The sequence below is a fragment of the Gekko japonicus genome, unplaced genomic scaffold (assembly GCF_001447785.1).
Source record: "Gekko japonicus isolate JY-2015 unplaced genomic scaffold, Gekko_japonicus_V1.1 scaffold3331, whole genome shotgun sequence".
Classification (NCBI taxonomy): Eukaryota; Metazoa; Chordata; class Lepidosauria; order Squamata; family Gekkonidae; genus Gekko; species Gekko japonicus.
Genome location: NW_015162057.1, coordinates 72,388 through 88,025, shown reverse-complemented (window position 1 = coordinate 88,025; position 15,638 = coordinate 72,388). Strand labels below are relative to the sequence as shown.

Below are 15,638 nucleotides of genomic sequence, written 5' to 3'. Positions count from 1 at the left end.
ACTACCCAAAGGAGTCTCAGAGCAGCTTACAAGCTCCTTTCCCTTCCCCTCTCCACAACAGACACCCTGTGAGGTGGGTGGGGCTGAGAGAACTCTGACACAAACTGCTCTTTCAGGAACAGATGTGCCAGAGCTTGTGACTGACCCAAGGTCACATCAGCAGTTACAAGTGGAGGAGTGGGGAATCAAACCCGGTCCTTCCAGATTAGAGTCCGCACACTTAGCCACTACACCAAACTGGCTCTCCCGTGTGCCGATTGCACTGTTTCCTCCAAATGGATCGATTCCAAGCCATACTTATATTGGGCAGTTTGCAGAAGGTCCATGTGGCTCAGCCGCCTTTTTAGTGTTAGGCTTCCGGAAAATGCCAAAATGGTCCCCCCCCCCCGGTATATTGGGCAGTTTGCAGAAGGTCCATGTGGCTTAGCCGCCTTTTTAGTGTTAGGCTTCCGGAAAATGCCAAAATGGTCCCCCCCCCCAACTTTGTTCACTAAACCATTAAAGGGGAAAATGTTTTCAAAGCTTTAGGCTTCCCATCCCAGTGTCTCTCTCTCTTTACATCTCATGTCGATTTCATTCCGCACTGATGATCCCCCCCCCTTTATTTTGCTTGCATGCAGCACTGAAATCCTTTGGGGTGTTTTGCACTGTGGATGCTGCTGTTTGCCTCCTCTCTGATCCCCCTTTCAAGTCAATACCAGTAGGGAACTAAACCTTGCACAGCTCCTTTTAAACTTTTCCCCGTCATTTAATTTTTTTAATTCGGCGAACCAAGACTAGCGACTCGCGCCACTTGTAAAAAAAATTTTTTAAATTTAAAAATGAAGGGGGGGGGGGGAAATCCATGGGAATCTGTACACTTTTGGATTACCTTCAGCTTGGAAGCAAACCAAGGGGAAATGGGCACAAAAGCGCCCTCAGAAAACCCAGGGAAACAGCGACCAGAAAGCAAACTGAGCACTGAAGGGAGGAAAATCAATGGAGAACGACAAAGAAAACCTGACACACACACACAGTGAAAGTGAGGGGAAACATCTGTGCATAGTAGGCTGATAGCACATTCTAGTAAGAGACTTCACAACAGCCTTGAGTCCAAGGCTCTGTGAGAGATGCCAAGTCATTACTTGGACGGGCAGCCCAAAGACAGGTTTGCATGTGTTCCAAAATTTAAGACTTTAAACAACCTTCTGGGATATTTTAATTGCCTTGGTTGCTTAGCAAGGTAGCGAAGAAGAAGAGTTTTTGAATAGTAAATAGCAAAAAGGTTAGTACTTTCCACACCAGCAACAGGGTCTTTTCACAGGTCTCGCCAACAAAAATAGAGGCCACATTGTGGAATATTTAGCTAGGTAACTTAAAAAGCGAAGTAAGTATTTCAGTTAAGAGTCTATTCTTAAAACAAATAACTGTTAAATATATATCTAGCAACTCCTATCACGTTCCATGTTAAGAGAAGCTGAAGGTAAAGGTAAAGGTTCCCTTGCTCGAAAGCCAGTCGAGTCCGACTCTAGGGTTACAGTGCTCATCTCCGTTTCAAAGCCGAAAAGCCAGCGCTGTTCGAAGACATTTCCGTGGTCATGTGGCCGGCATGACTAAACACCAAGGCACACGGAACGCTGTTACTTTCCCACCAAAGTGGTACCTATTTATCTACTTGCAATTTCTTGCTAGGTTGGCAGGAGCTGGAACTAGAGACAGGAGCTCAATCCATCACATGGCACCCGGGTCCCGAACTGCTGAACTACTGACCTTCCACGGCCTGCAGTTCAGCGTCTTAACCACTTGAGCCACCGCAGCTCCTTAAGAGAAGCTAGCAGTAAGTAAATGTGTGAGACAGAGATGCGAAAGACCTGCAGCAAGAATGGTGGGGAAAAGAACAGATTTATCAGGCACGTTGGCTTTGCTATTACAGATATAAAGTCCCTACCATTTAAGAAATCCCTTTGTGTGTCCAAAACTTGATTGATGTCCTGCACCCAAGCTTGCTGGATTTCAGGATTGGCTGCCTGCAAGATGAGCCTCTCTGACGTTTCCCGGCTCATCAGAGCAAATTTGCAGGGATCGTTGTCCACATTCTCCTCAAGAATTAGGTAAGTCATCTGAAAACAGACAGAAAAAAGCTCAGAGCCAGTTCTCAGCAGCAAATTAAGAGGAAAGAGTCACGCTCAGATTACTCGTATAGCAGCAAACCCAAAAATGGCCTTGTCGAGGCAGTCCGAAACCAAAACAGCCGCAAGTTTGCCTTTCCAGAAAAGGAATTATGTGGGAGTCACATCCCATCGTCAAAGAACACTTGGCTTTCGGCATTGTTCTTCACATGCTACGTTAAGTATCCCAGCTCTGAATTATTGCTTTCTTTAAAAGGCAATGCTATTATGGTCAACACTGCTTGTGATCAGCAAAACCCAGCTACAGTACAAGAAGAAGAAGAAGAAGAAGAGAAGAAGAAGAGATTGGATTTATACCCCGCCCTTCACTTGGAGTCTCAGAGCGGCTTACAAACTCCTTTCCCTTCCCCTCCCCACAACAGACACCCTGTGAGGTGGGTGGGGCTGAGAGAACTCTGACACAAACTGCTCTTTTTCAAGGACAGCTAGCTGTGCCAGAGCTTGTGACTGACCCAAGGTCACATCAGCAGGTGCAAGTGGAGGAGTGGGGAATCAAACCCGGTTCTCCCAGTTTAGAGTCTGCACACTTCACCACTACACCAAAATTATTGCAATTTTTTTTAAAAAAACTGGGGTTTTTTGCATCTTGCAAATAAATATGACCATCAGCAAAGAACTCCCCAAGAGCGAGCGCTGGGGAGTTATCATCTGCATTGATGCCTGAAAACAAAGAATTTAAGTGTGTATCGAGGAACCTTCTACAAATAGTTTTTCTGACTTGGCAGTTCCACAACAGTCTCTGATCACTCTTTATGGGTTGACATAGAGAATCTAGCTTTTGTCTAAAGTGATGGCTTGTTTAGCTCTGCTAGGTAACCAGTGTCCTGTTCTCCTCTAGGTCCATTTCAGAGAGTTGCCTGCCACAAGCAGTCAGGTTTCTAGCAGCAGTCATGTGACTCTTCAGGATAGCCCCAAGGCAATTTCAGAAGAAAGAAATACCACTTTATACCTGCAGTGATGTTTATGCACAGCTAGAACAGTCTCAATCCAGCATAGACCCAGATTACTGAATAGCAACACAAGGGCCCTTTTTGTGCATGCCAAACCACCAAGACAAGGCAACTGGGAGCAGAGAAGCAGCAGGAGGAAGGCACCTAATCTGTCGCCTGCTCAGTATCTCCTCTTTCAAATCCCTTCAGGTGGCTGCCGGGCTGCAAACACGTGCTTAATTTACCTGGTGTGTACCACTCTTCCAAGGCTAAAAGACTATAATTACATCGCTATCACAAACGATGTAAACATAGCCGAAAACAATAACTTTTTGATCCAATCCTCAACTCTCGGGACTTCATCTTGTTTCCAACATTGAGCATAGGTCATTCTGGCTGTTGTTATCATATACCACATCCATGTCCCTTTCGCCACATCGACCTCTTCCATTTTAGTCCCAAAAGTAATATTTCTGGTTCTTTCTTGAATTTACATTTCACATTTTTTCCCATCTCTGCATGAATCTCACTCCAATTTTTTTTTTGCTTTTTCACAAGTCCACCACATATGATAAAACGAGCCCCCAACCTTTTTGCACTTCCAACATTTGTTTGACATATTAGTTATTGTTTTCGGTTGAAATGGACAAGATGACTCGAAAACTTAATAACATGGAAGCAGAAGATTTCTATAAAGACTGGAGAGATTTAAAAGATTATCTGGAAAAAATATTGGGATGTAAGAGACAATTTATTTTGCTTTAATAACTATTGAATATTGACTTTTAGTATCATGAAAGAAAAGAGATATAATTGTAATAGTAGAATAATAGTTACCTAGTGAACTTGTAATGAGGAAACGGATGGAGGAGAAAAGGTTAAGCAATATACAGGAGGTCGTAGCACTGTGGGAAGCCATGTAGGGGGGGGGAAGGGAGGTGGGTAGGATGTAACGGGTTTAAATGTAAAACTGAATGTTGATTTTGATTAATTATATCCTGAATAAAAATTTTGTTACAAAAAACCCCAAAAACGATGTAAACATAGCAGCACTCAAAAGAGCTCCCCAATCAAATCAAACTCAGCTGTCAATAACTAACTGAAATAATTGGATCTTGCAAGTCTAAAAAGTCCTGACCTCCATAGGAAAGTCATTCCAAAACTGGGTATAGTAAACCACCCTGTTCCTACCTGTTAACTCTTAATATGCATATCCCCAATTTCATCTTATTTGCACTCTTGCAAACCTGCAGTTGGAACCCTGTGGGGGAGAAAGTGCCACAGGGTGGAGGGGGAACAATCTCAAATGAGGAAACAGAAGTCAGGGAAAGCACTCCTTTGCCTCAATTCAGTTCCTTCCAGTTCAGTTTTGCACATACAAAAAGACCACAGTATTACTACTACAAATATTTGTGGAGATGTGTTGTCTTGCTCCCACTGCGAAGGGGCACTTTCATAATTATCTCTTTATCCCCTGCAAGTAGACATGAAATGATGCATACACAATCCACGCACATACATCTCATAGCTTTCTCTGGCTCATCACTGTTAGACATCACCCAAGTTAGACAAGGTCATCTTTTCACAGACTGATAGGCCTGGAAAGGTTCTACTGCCATCTTTATTTGAACCTTCTCCACTGAAGCAGGATCCTCCGTAACCACCTTTTATTATCCGATGCACCAAAAAGTAAGAATCAAAAAGATGTACTTTTAAGTAAAGCCCTCAGAATGACTCAAGGGAGCATGCCATGCGACACAAGAAACTTGCCACTGACCACAGGCACTTATGAATCTCTTACCTTTATATTCCGTTTAAAAAGATACCCAGGTGTTAAAGATCCTTTCCTAAGAAGTTCACTAAAGATGACTATTTGCTCAAAGAGGAAAACTCTGCGTTCCTTCGGCCGAGAGAGCCCTCCAGAATCCTGCTCCGTTACATAGAATGTATCCTGCTGCAGCAACTTCCCTTGGGCTGCCAGCTTGCCCTACGAGAGAGGTTAAATGACAAGACATAAGAACATAAGAGAAGCCAATGTTGGATCAGGCCAATGGCCCATCCAGTCCAACACTCTGCCACACAGTGGCCAAAAATACCAGGTGCCATCAGGAGGTCCAGCAGTGGGGCCAGGACACTAGAAGCTCCCCCACTGTTGGCCCCCCACCCCAGGAACCAAGAATACAGTGCATAGATAGTTCCTATCTATACCTTGTGGCTAATAGCCACTGACAGACCCCTGCTTTATATATTTATCTAACTCCCTCTTGAAGCCGTCCATGCTTGTAGCCGCCACCACCTCCTATGGCAGCGAATTCCATGTGTGAATCACTCTTTGGGTGAAGACGTTATCTGCTCTAACCCGACTGGCTCAGCAATTTCATGGAGTGCCCACGAGTTCTTGTCTTGTGAGAAAGGGAGAAAAGTACTTCTTTCTCGGCCTGCTCTATCCCATGCATAATCTTATAAACCTCGATCATGTCACCCCTCAGCCGTCGTTCCTCCAGGATAAAGTGCCCCAAGCGCTTTAACCTTTTTTCACAGGCAGCATGATCGAGATGTTGAAAATCCTTCGATACCTATCAACTGTTACCCAAAAGGAGATTCCTCAAAGGGTCTCTGATGCGCATGCTTGGATTAAGTGCCACATGGCATATTAGCCACTAGTCTTCCAGGCACTAATGAAACTACAGCCTAACCTAACATGGCACTGCACCCCCCCAAAAAAAAATGCTGCTGCAGTTGTGATGTGTGTGCCTGATACTGTCTGTGTTGAGGGTGTTTTTCCATTCAGGATACTGCCAAATTTTGTATGCTTGGCTTGATCAAAATATTCCTGTTACAATTTTGTTTCTTATTTAGACAAAACCCATGCACCTTTAGTCATCTGCAGACGTTAGGCTGCATTCCATTCACACCGAATGGGAATTCGCCAGCTATGCATGTGGGAAATGCAATTTGCACAATCACTTTATGATGTGAAATTGGGCAACACAAGATTTCCCACAAAGGTACAGATTCTATTCATATGAATCAGAACCTGGAATGCAATCCAGTGTCTGCACTTACATCCTCACTCTTTTTTTTTTCCTTGCACCAAATATTCCCACATCAAGTGTATAGAGCTCCCAACATTTGTCTGCCGACAGATCAGCAATATGTGCATTATTTTACAGGAACGCAACTTACTGTATGCATTAAAATACAGAAAAAATAATTTTCAATTTGAGCGATGACAACGGGCAGACAGAAGACTGAAGGTTCACAATGATGACATAAGAAAGCAAAAAAGGTAGTTTCACCATTGAAGTGTGTGTGTAAACCTAAAACAAATCAAGGGTTTAGAAAATATCCATTTACCCTTGTGGGGACACTATCCATAAACTGGTTTTATAGGATTAATTGGAAAGAGCTGAGATAAGGTCTATGCCAGCTTGGTATTTGGAACAGCCACACAGGAAGCCATTAAACATGAGACGGCCCAAGGCGAATGACCACAAATTCCTTCTGAGGACAAAATTCAGATCAGAAACTGCTAATAGTTCACTTCTCCATCCCCTAGCACATACCCTAACCACAGCTTCAGGGTCCTGTGGTTTTTAAAAACCCACCAAAATGAATAGGGCTTCCCCACTGGGACCCAGTTTTCATTAAGGGTGATTTGCACTTGTACCTCAAACCCCTGAAGGCGGCCCAGGTTCATCATGTCATTGCAGCGTTTAGGAACAAGGCACATTAACTCCACAGCTTTCTGTTGAAAAGAAAAAGGAAATCAGAATTGGAGGAAATAATTTTAGTGGGGTCACCCATACATTATCCCTACCACCATCATTCAACCCATGGAATACAGGCCACAGAGAGAAAGCGCATGTATTGTGGAGAGGTGTAAGCAAAGCTACTCCTTATTACAGGTGACTCAACCTAACCATATGGTCAGAGTGCAATGTACCTAGGGTGTCAATTACTTTTAGCACTGCCATTTTATGATCACGTGTATAGGGAGACCACCTTTTCCCTAACCTGAGCATCTGAGAAATAACGGCCTACACAAAAGCCACACAGGTTCCTCACTGGCATCAGAACTGTGTCCTTTCCAACACATGCTCTTAAAGTTATGCTACAGATCTCACCTAGTTTTCTTTTGTGATAATTTTCAATACCAGAAGGAAGATTTAAAGCAAGCACTCCAACCGGCATCATAAAGACACTAGTGAGTTCCACTGAATCTAGTGGGATTTACGTTGAGTAAATATGTTCAGGGTTGCGCTCTCGAGATACATGGCAATATAAACTGTTATTCATAAAACTAGATGTTAAATTTAACAACTTCAGTCACTTTTGCATCTAACATCACTGGAAAACAAGGCAGCATAAGAAATAAGTATGTTGAGAATGATGAAGAAAAAAAAGTTTTCATTCCATTTCCTCTCCAACTTGCTTAAAATTACCATCTGAATACAACAAACATACCTCTGTCTCTGAACACTCCAGTCCAGCCTTTTCACTGTATTTTAGGAAGTCCTACAGGAAAGAAACACATCCCCTTAAAACTATTTGTGTGAAGCTTGTCTTGTTCATTAAGTGCATTCATAAAATCTACTACTTTTGTAAATGAAAACAGAAAGAGAGAGACTTTTCTATGCACTTCGGAGAATAAATAGCAGAAACAAGAGCCAAAAGTTGCAAATTGAAGCTTGAAACAGCAGGGATGAAGACACTGCGTCTGAAATACACAGCCACAGGTCAAAGAGACATAAAAAGGTAAAGGTAAAAGTTCCCTTGCTCGAAAGCCAGTCGAAACCGACTCTAGGGTTGCGGTGCTCATCTCCGTTTCAAAGCCGAAGAGCCAACGCTGTCCGAAGACGTTTCCATGGTCATGAGGCCGGCATGACTAAACACCAAGGTGCACGGAACGCTGTTACCTTCCCACCGAAGTGGTCCCTATTTATCTACTTGCAATTTCTTGCTTTCGAACTGCTAGGTTGGCAGGAGCTGGAACTAGAGACGGGAGCTCACTCCGTCTTGCGGCACCCGGGTCTCGAACTGCTGAACTACTGACCTTCCACAGTCTGCAGTTCAGCATCTTAACCACTTGAGCCACCGCAGCTCCCAAAGAGACATGGCTTTCCTCAAAAGGCTTCCAAAGGAGACAAGAGGTTCTGAAGCTTCAGCCTCAATTTTTCCAGTGCTCCAGTGACAAAACTGTGTATTTCCCTATCTGAATGCAGTTCTAAAGTTTTCTGAAGAGCAGCTTATTAGCATTTATTTTTTAACTTTACACAGTATAGCACACTGCAAATATTGGAGCTACATACATTTCATTATAGCTTGATAAAATATTTGCTTATCAATGTGTATATGTAGCTGGTATGGACAGAAAGCTAGAAGGAAATGGTATAAGCCTAACACTTTATTACAGCATTCTGTATGTTAAGCAGGAGTAAACCCCAGGTCACCTTTTAGACTCAGCATTAGACACCATTTTCCACTTGAAATATTTCTGCATATGTATGAGGCTCTCAGATCCCTTCTCCCCGCTGCCTTCTGAATGGAAGCTACTGTACTGACCCAGTAATCCACTCTCATACTTAGGGGAAATTTTGTCAATTACTCCAGTGCAGCACGAACACATCACACTCCAGTATGCACATGCAAACTCCTGCATGCACCTAGGGAGCATCTTGGTTCTTAATCTCTATTGTTGGCAACTGCTTTGATCTTCTTTGCCATTACCAGCATACAGATGTTTTGATGGTTTTTTTGCTAGACACATAATAACACTAGTGTACTTCCTTTCACCTTGAGCAGAAGCTGGTACTTCGTTATTCTTTGAATGGGTTTGATTAAGAAGTCGCTGAGAGTTAGCCGCTGGCTTATTTCTAGTTGCACTTCCTGTAGAATAAAGTAAGCAATATCAATATTAAGTAGTTTCATGATGGCAAAAGGACACCACCATCTTTCTGAACAGAGCAGCTGGACTGGCATATAGTGGTGTTAACAAATCCCACTAGTTCAAACATTAAAGAGACCAAAGCAGTGGTCTATGTAATTAGAATTATACAGAGAACTCAAACAACGTATTTCCCCTTTTTGTTTTGGAGATGCTGTTAAGTGACTCAAACCTGAAACCTGCTTAAAACACAAAAATTCCTGCAGAGGAATGCAAAGGCCCTTATTGTCATATTGCTTTGCTCATATTGTTTTAGTATGTCCCCCAAACAATACCATACAGAACAAATATATTACTCCTTGGATAAAGCAGCTAATGATGCTTTCTGAGAAGCGGACACTGCGCTATTAAGCTATCAGATAGGTTGGTGAACAGCATAAGAGACGTGGCAACTTTTCTCTTTATAGGATCAATAGAGAACTGACTTTCATTCCCACATTGTTGTGGTGTGTGTGTGTGTGTGTGTGTGTGTGTGTGTGTGTGTGAGAGTGTGTGTGTGAGAGAGAGAGAGAGAGAGAGAGAGAGAGAAGAGAGAGAGAAACTGTGGATGAATAGCTAATGGCTGTTAAATCTAGGGAAAGGAAAGGAAAACACAAAATTTTTGCAGACTACAGGTAATATCAGCAACGGTTTGTGTGAGAATCCTGTGATTTAGAGGAGATTTCTATACCTGGGGGTTGAGTATCATTTAAATACCATATTTTCTCCCCAGTGGGAACCCCAAACAGCTTACAACATCATTCTCCTTCACAGAGTGATTGTTCTGAGGATAAAATGGAAAAGGGGAAGGGCAGGCTGAAAGACTGGCCCAAGGTCACCCGGTTGAGCTTTCCTAGCAGGGTGAGGATTCAGACCGGGGTCTCCTAGATTCTAACCCAACAATTAACTGCTGGTTTAAGAACCGGAAGTCCTGGGGAGCTGCCCCTCCTCCACAGGAACTTTTGACTATCACCCTGCTCATATGTAGCCCCTCTCCCGAGGTGAACATCTCATACTCTAATTACAAGGTACTGGTGTTTGCTTTTGGAGCTGCTGTAAGTATTAATTACATGAACGACACCCTTTTGAACAGTTCTTCCACAGTTGATTTACTTTCATGATAGGACAGATCACAAAGCTCTTTCTTGGTTGCTCCCTACTCGCATTTATGTGTTTTATTGATCAGAAAAGACAGATAGTTAGCTAAAGACAGGCTTGAAGCAACAGGAAAGACTCAGGAGGGACCAGACAACTGGTAATGCCATGGAAATGCCAGCTATCTGCTTCAGAGACAGAGAGAGACAGAGAGAGGGAGACAGAGAGAGAGAGAGACAGACAGACAGACAGACAGAGACAGAGAGAGAAAGAGAGAGAGACAGACAGAGACAGACAGAGAGACAGAGAGAGAGACAGAGAGAGAGAGGCAGCAACCTGCTGCTGAGTATGAGTCAGTGCTCACAGAAAGTCAAAGAAGAGAGAGCAAATCCAGCAACCCAAGCAGGAAGATGCTGGCTGGTAGTTGTTGGAGGCTATGCATGGAAGCATGATCAAAAAGCAGAGATCACACCACACATATATGTTTAACCTGCAACATGAGGCACCCAAAGAGCCAAAAACTTACCTCAAAATATGGACCATATTCCGCTACTATATATTCAGATTTTGGTTTGTTTTGACAGTATACTACATACATGTGTAGTCTTCTCTCCTGTGAAAACAAAGTTTACACAACTGTTCAAGGTTAAGCCACAGACTTGTATCACTGCATGAGCAGCGGGAGAAAGCAAAGAAAACCAGAACCAATCAAGGCCCAGTACAAACTGGACCAGGAAGAGCATTCCTCTGGTGAATGAGTGGATGTATCCCATAACTCCCCAGTGCAGTTAGCATCATGTGCTACACAGGCATTCCAAACAGATGCCAGACTGACACAATTCCACCTTTTGGGCACGGGAAGATAGCATGAATTGGATGCCAGCACTTATGTAATACAGACCACTGCTGCATTTGCTGCCAAGATTTTGTATACTTTCATGCATATTGCCGAGAAAGGTGAACAGACGAGCAGCAGCAACCGTGCTAACTAAGAGGCCTAGAATACGTTTTTTGCTTGACTACAGCAACTATAGAAGGCAATGACTGTTCCAGCCAGGTAGAATCTCCTTTATGAGGATGCTTGGTCTCAGGCTCCTGTATTAACAGCCTCCAAATTGCCTCAGGCCATCTCACAAGACCATGACAGATCGGTGATCCGAACTCAGATGCAAGCCCATCAAGCCAGTCGCAAGGGCATGCAGGTTCTCAAACCCTGACAAAAGTAAATATATAAACTGAACTGAGTGAAAAATATTTTACTGGAAGTTGTGGTTTTGGTCTCTAATTCCTTTGAGGGTATACATCTGTTTCAACTTAGTTGTTTTCATTAAGACACACATCCTGCATGTATACATACTGGCTTCAGTCAGGAAGGGAAACCCTACACAACATTTGAAACTGTATCCCTGGGGATCTTTTGAGCCCGGAGACATGCATGCATTCTGTTTTTAAGTGCCAAAACCATTAAGTATAATAATTTAACACAGAGCTTCTTTGGGTATTTGTCAAATTTTACTCTGTGTTCAGAAAGCACAAATGCTTGCACAGTTTTATGGTTTTACGAAAATTCAGACCTTCAGTAGTCTAATTTCAAGATTAATGCGATCTGAAGAGAAACCACAATATATTTCAAGATTAATGCTCATTTTTTTTTTATTTTTAAATGACACTAACTTACATGCTTGATGAACAGCTGCGCTAACCGGTCATGCTCCTGAAGGCACTTTTCCAGTTCAGCTAGAAAAAAACTGCAATTGAAGAGAAAGGGAGGGCTAGTTTCAATCGTCCTTTTCAGTATTTCTTGCTCAAATGCTACATGGCTTTATACAGCTGTACCACATCACAAGAGCTATAGCTATCTGAACTGCTACAATAAAGCCCGTGCAGACAACCTCAGAGTGGCCTGTTCATCTGATTTTCAAGAAGAGTTTCAACCCTCCATCAGTTGCAGATGCGTGATAAAGTCCTTATTCATCTCGACAGTCTCTCCCCAACTCCCAAGCATCATTTCTCCAAACTTCAAACCCGGTAAACAACGGCAGCATGGCTTCTACTTCCTGCTCCTACTCCATACACAGAATCTTATGAAGCTTGAAAAAAAAGGAAATTCTATAGAAGTTCTGAAGTGTTGTGGACTATAAAGCAGTAATGGACTTCAAGCCCTGTGCTTTGCACCTTCTTCACAATCCCATGACACTGACTACTTTTCTTCTTATTAACAAAGAAAAGACTTCAGCTCCAGTCTGCCTGTTGCAAATAGACAATGCTAAATGCACACATTTTACAGAAGGCTGAGAAAGTAGAGGGGGCTTTGAGTGGAATGAAGAATTCTGATCATCCCAGTGTCCTGCATATTATATCAGCCTTTTACCTCCTGCACATTAAAAATCCCTGTTTCACCTGGACCATATCACCTTCAGCCGCCCCCAAGTTTACAGGAAGTTTTCAAATCAATTGGCAAGCCTGGATTATTGAACACCACAATTTGATTTTTAATGCTGAAGTCCACAGGTTCCCCATGATGAGTACAGGCATATGATTAGAAAACAGTAGGTCCTGAAATGTGACCAGAGCAATTACTGATTACCAAGTGCTAGAGACCAATGCAATGCCATTAGTCTCAATAACTAACGTGCAAGCTCCCTCTAAGCTGTGGAGTCTTGTGAGCAAAAATTCTACTTTGTGAGCTACTGGCATTAAAGTTGTGAGCAAGCGATGTGGCTACTGCACAAATTAGTTTGCTCTGGGGCCATCCCTTCCTGAGCTAAGACAAAAATGTGTGAGCTGGAGGCTAAAAAAACTGTGAGCTAGCTCACAGCAACTCAGCTTGGAGAGAACACTGCTAATGTTCTATGGCCTGAAAAGGGGCTAAGTCTTTGCCCACCCCCGGTCACATGGCTTTACCAGATGGATAAGCTGATACTGTGAACCACATGCTTATTCATGCCCTTTTGTAGCAGTATTCTTGTAATGAAGCATTTGGCTAGTCATAAATGCCAAGTAGCTTCTTGTCATCAGTGTTCAATCATTCCCCTGTTATGTAACATTTTCTTTGCCTTATGTTCTGTGAGTTGCCGTAATCTTGGTATATTGAGACAGAATGTAGTATGACCTAAAACTGTAAGGGAGACTTTTGGAAGCATTTTCCTCCCCAGATACAATTAATAAAACTTGTGAACTGTGAAAAGAGGTATCAGCTGTCTATCTGCAGCTTCTTTGTGGCATATTCCCTACAGAGAAACCACACTTGAAAGCCAACACAGTGTGCCTTGGGGGCACTAAATTATTATTGCTTGTCTCTTGCACTGGGAACAACTTCTGCAAAGCCATCATGGAGAAATCAGCATGCACTATACCCTAGGCATGCTGAATTCAGCCGCATAAAAAAAGGTTCTGATTTATAAAATGTTCGGTTTACAACTCACACTGTTCTTTTAGAAATCTCTGGGTTCCATCCTGTTCACTACTTTATCAAAAGGAAAAGACTACCTGCCACCACACATATTAAGTTATCAGCCAGAACAGTACGAACCATAATGTCCAAACTGCATTCCCAGTTTCAGTTGCATCTCAATGTGAAGATCAAATCTTCCCAAGATATTTGCATACCATCATCAATTTTTATCTCACAGTGTACACAGCTGCAGAGAAGTCTTAGGCATACATTTGGTGGCTTATTCTCAGCATATGGTATAGGAAGGCTCAGAATGGCCAGCCTCCAGGTGCGGCCTGGAGCTTTCCTGGATTAGTTATTGATCTCTAGATCACATGTCAATTCCTCTGGAGGAAATGGTAGCTTTGGAGGCTAGATGGTATGGTATCACATTCTCCACTGAGTTCCCTCTCTTCCTGAGACTCCATCTTTCTTAGGTACCCCCCCCACCCCCAATCTCCAGGAATTTCCCATGTGAGAGCAGGCAACTCTACCCAGGCAACATGTGCAGGGCCTCAGAGTCCTCCTTGCAGAGGATCCTGGAGCAGAAGAGTAATTCCTCAGAAGCAATGTGGAAAGGGTTCCCTTAAGCAGGAAATATGGAATCCACTCATCTATCCTTATGAAGATTAAAGGGACAAATGTCAGATCTGTAGCATATGGATGAACGTGATTCTTCAAAACCTCAACATGGAACCACCACACACCCACTTGACATGCATGGAACCACCACACACACCAGCCTGTCACACAATGTGCTTTAGCCAGAAAGTTTAAAAAGCATCTTGAGGTCTTACCAGATGTTCAGAAGCTTCTAACTCTGCACTCACTTCGACCATCCCAAAATCCGTAGCATCACACATGAGGGGCGTGCATGTGTGTGTGTGTGTGTGTGTAAAAGTGGCTTATAGCCTAATACCTTTTTTTTTTACATTAAAATTAACATCAACAATCCCCCGGGTTCCCCTCACCCCCCCATAATTAAAAAAAGGTTCATATAAACTACTTTATAAAACAACAAGGATCTAACTCAATAAATTACTATAACTGTACTCCACAGAACAGACCGTAGACCGTAGACTTAACATGAGGCTAATCAGAGATTTATCAAGTCCAAATTATCGGCTGTAGCAGGAATCACTGCTTGCGACTTCAGGTAGTCTAGGATTGATGCCCAAGTATGAAACAGTCGTGAATAGTCTAATACCTGACACTTTGGAACTTACGTCATTGGTCCGGATCCACCCTCCTGGAACCCATCTTGGAACTGGGAACATCAGAGCACCAGCACTTTGTTGTACTAATGTTATGTTTTTATCTTGTTTTTAATTGTTTTAATTATGGCTTTTGCCCCAATTGTTAGCCGCCCTGAGCCTTAGGGGAGGGCGGGATATAAATCGAATTATAAATAAATAAATAAATAAAGGTTGAATGACACTTGTGTCTTCAGTGGAAATTGGCCCCTCACCAATTGTGATTCCCCTCTCCTACTGCAGGACCCCTCTTTGCCCTTTGGTGTAGTGGTTAGGAGTGGTGGACTCTAATCTGGAGAACCTGGTTTGACCCCCACTTCTCCACATGAGACCAGCCGGGTGACCTAGGGTCAGTCACAGTCCTCTCAGCCCCACCTACCTCACAGGGTGTCTGTTGTGGGGAGAGGAAGGGAAGGCAATTGTAAGTCTCTTGTGAAAAGTGAGGTATAAAAAAACGACTCTTCTTCTTTATGCTGTTTCTAAGGGTCCATCATCCCCCCACCCCCAATTTCAGAGGTATCTGGGAGGTGTGCTGTGTGAGAAAGTGACTGGTCCAATAACCCCCAGAGATACAGACCAGTGTTTTGGGTCAGAACAATTTTTTTTTTAATTTGAAGAAGTCCTATACATTTGGAAACGGTTATTTAAAATGTTATAAACTTACTCTTTGTGCCAATCATAAATCTGGTGGATGTTTCCAAATACAATCTTATCTTTCCCTTTCATATCTTCAGGGACACCTTTTTCTTCTATTCTTTTCATGAATCCCTTTAACAGAAAATCAGTGATTAAACAGACGGGAACGGGAACAGTAATTAAGTTCACTTTTCATGC

General features: G+C 42.9%; 1 protein-coding gene across 1 annotated transcript in view; it reads right to left on the bottom strand.

Moving 5' to 3' along the window:
* LOC107105609 (kalirin-like) overlaps positions 1 to 15,638 on the bottom strand; it is a gene marked incomplete at its 5' end in the record, with an annotated part of 93,689 nt that overhangs the window by 59,328 nt on the left and 18,723 nt on the right. Inside the window, 8 exons of the mRNA XM_015405607.1 lie at positions 1,928 to 2,099; positions 4,899 to 5,084; positions 6,768 to 6,845; positions 7,565 to 7,615; positions 8,894 to 8,986; positions 10,645 to 10,731; positions 11,797 to 11,866; positions 15,469 to 15,572. Of these exons, the coding sequence (XP_015261093.1) occupies positions 1,928 to 2,099; positions 4,899 to 5,084; positions 6,768 to 6,845; positions 7,565 to 7,615; positions 8,894 to 8,986; positions 10,645 to 10,731; positions 11,797 to 11,866; positions 15,469 to 15,572 (841 nt within the window). The remainder of the gene's footprint in view (positions 1 to 1,927; positions 2,100 to 4,898; positions 5,085 to 6,767; positions 6,846 to 7,564; positions 7,616 to 8,893; positions 8,987 to 10,644; positions 10,732 to 11,796; positions 11,867 to 15,468; positions 15,573 to 15,638) is intronic.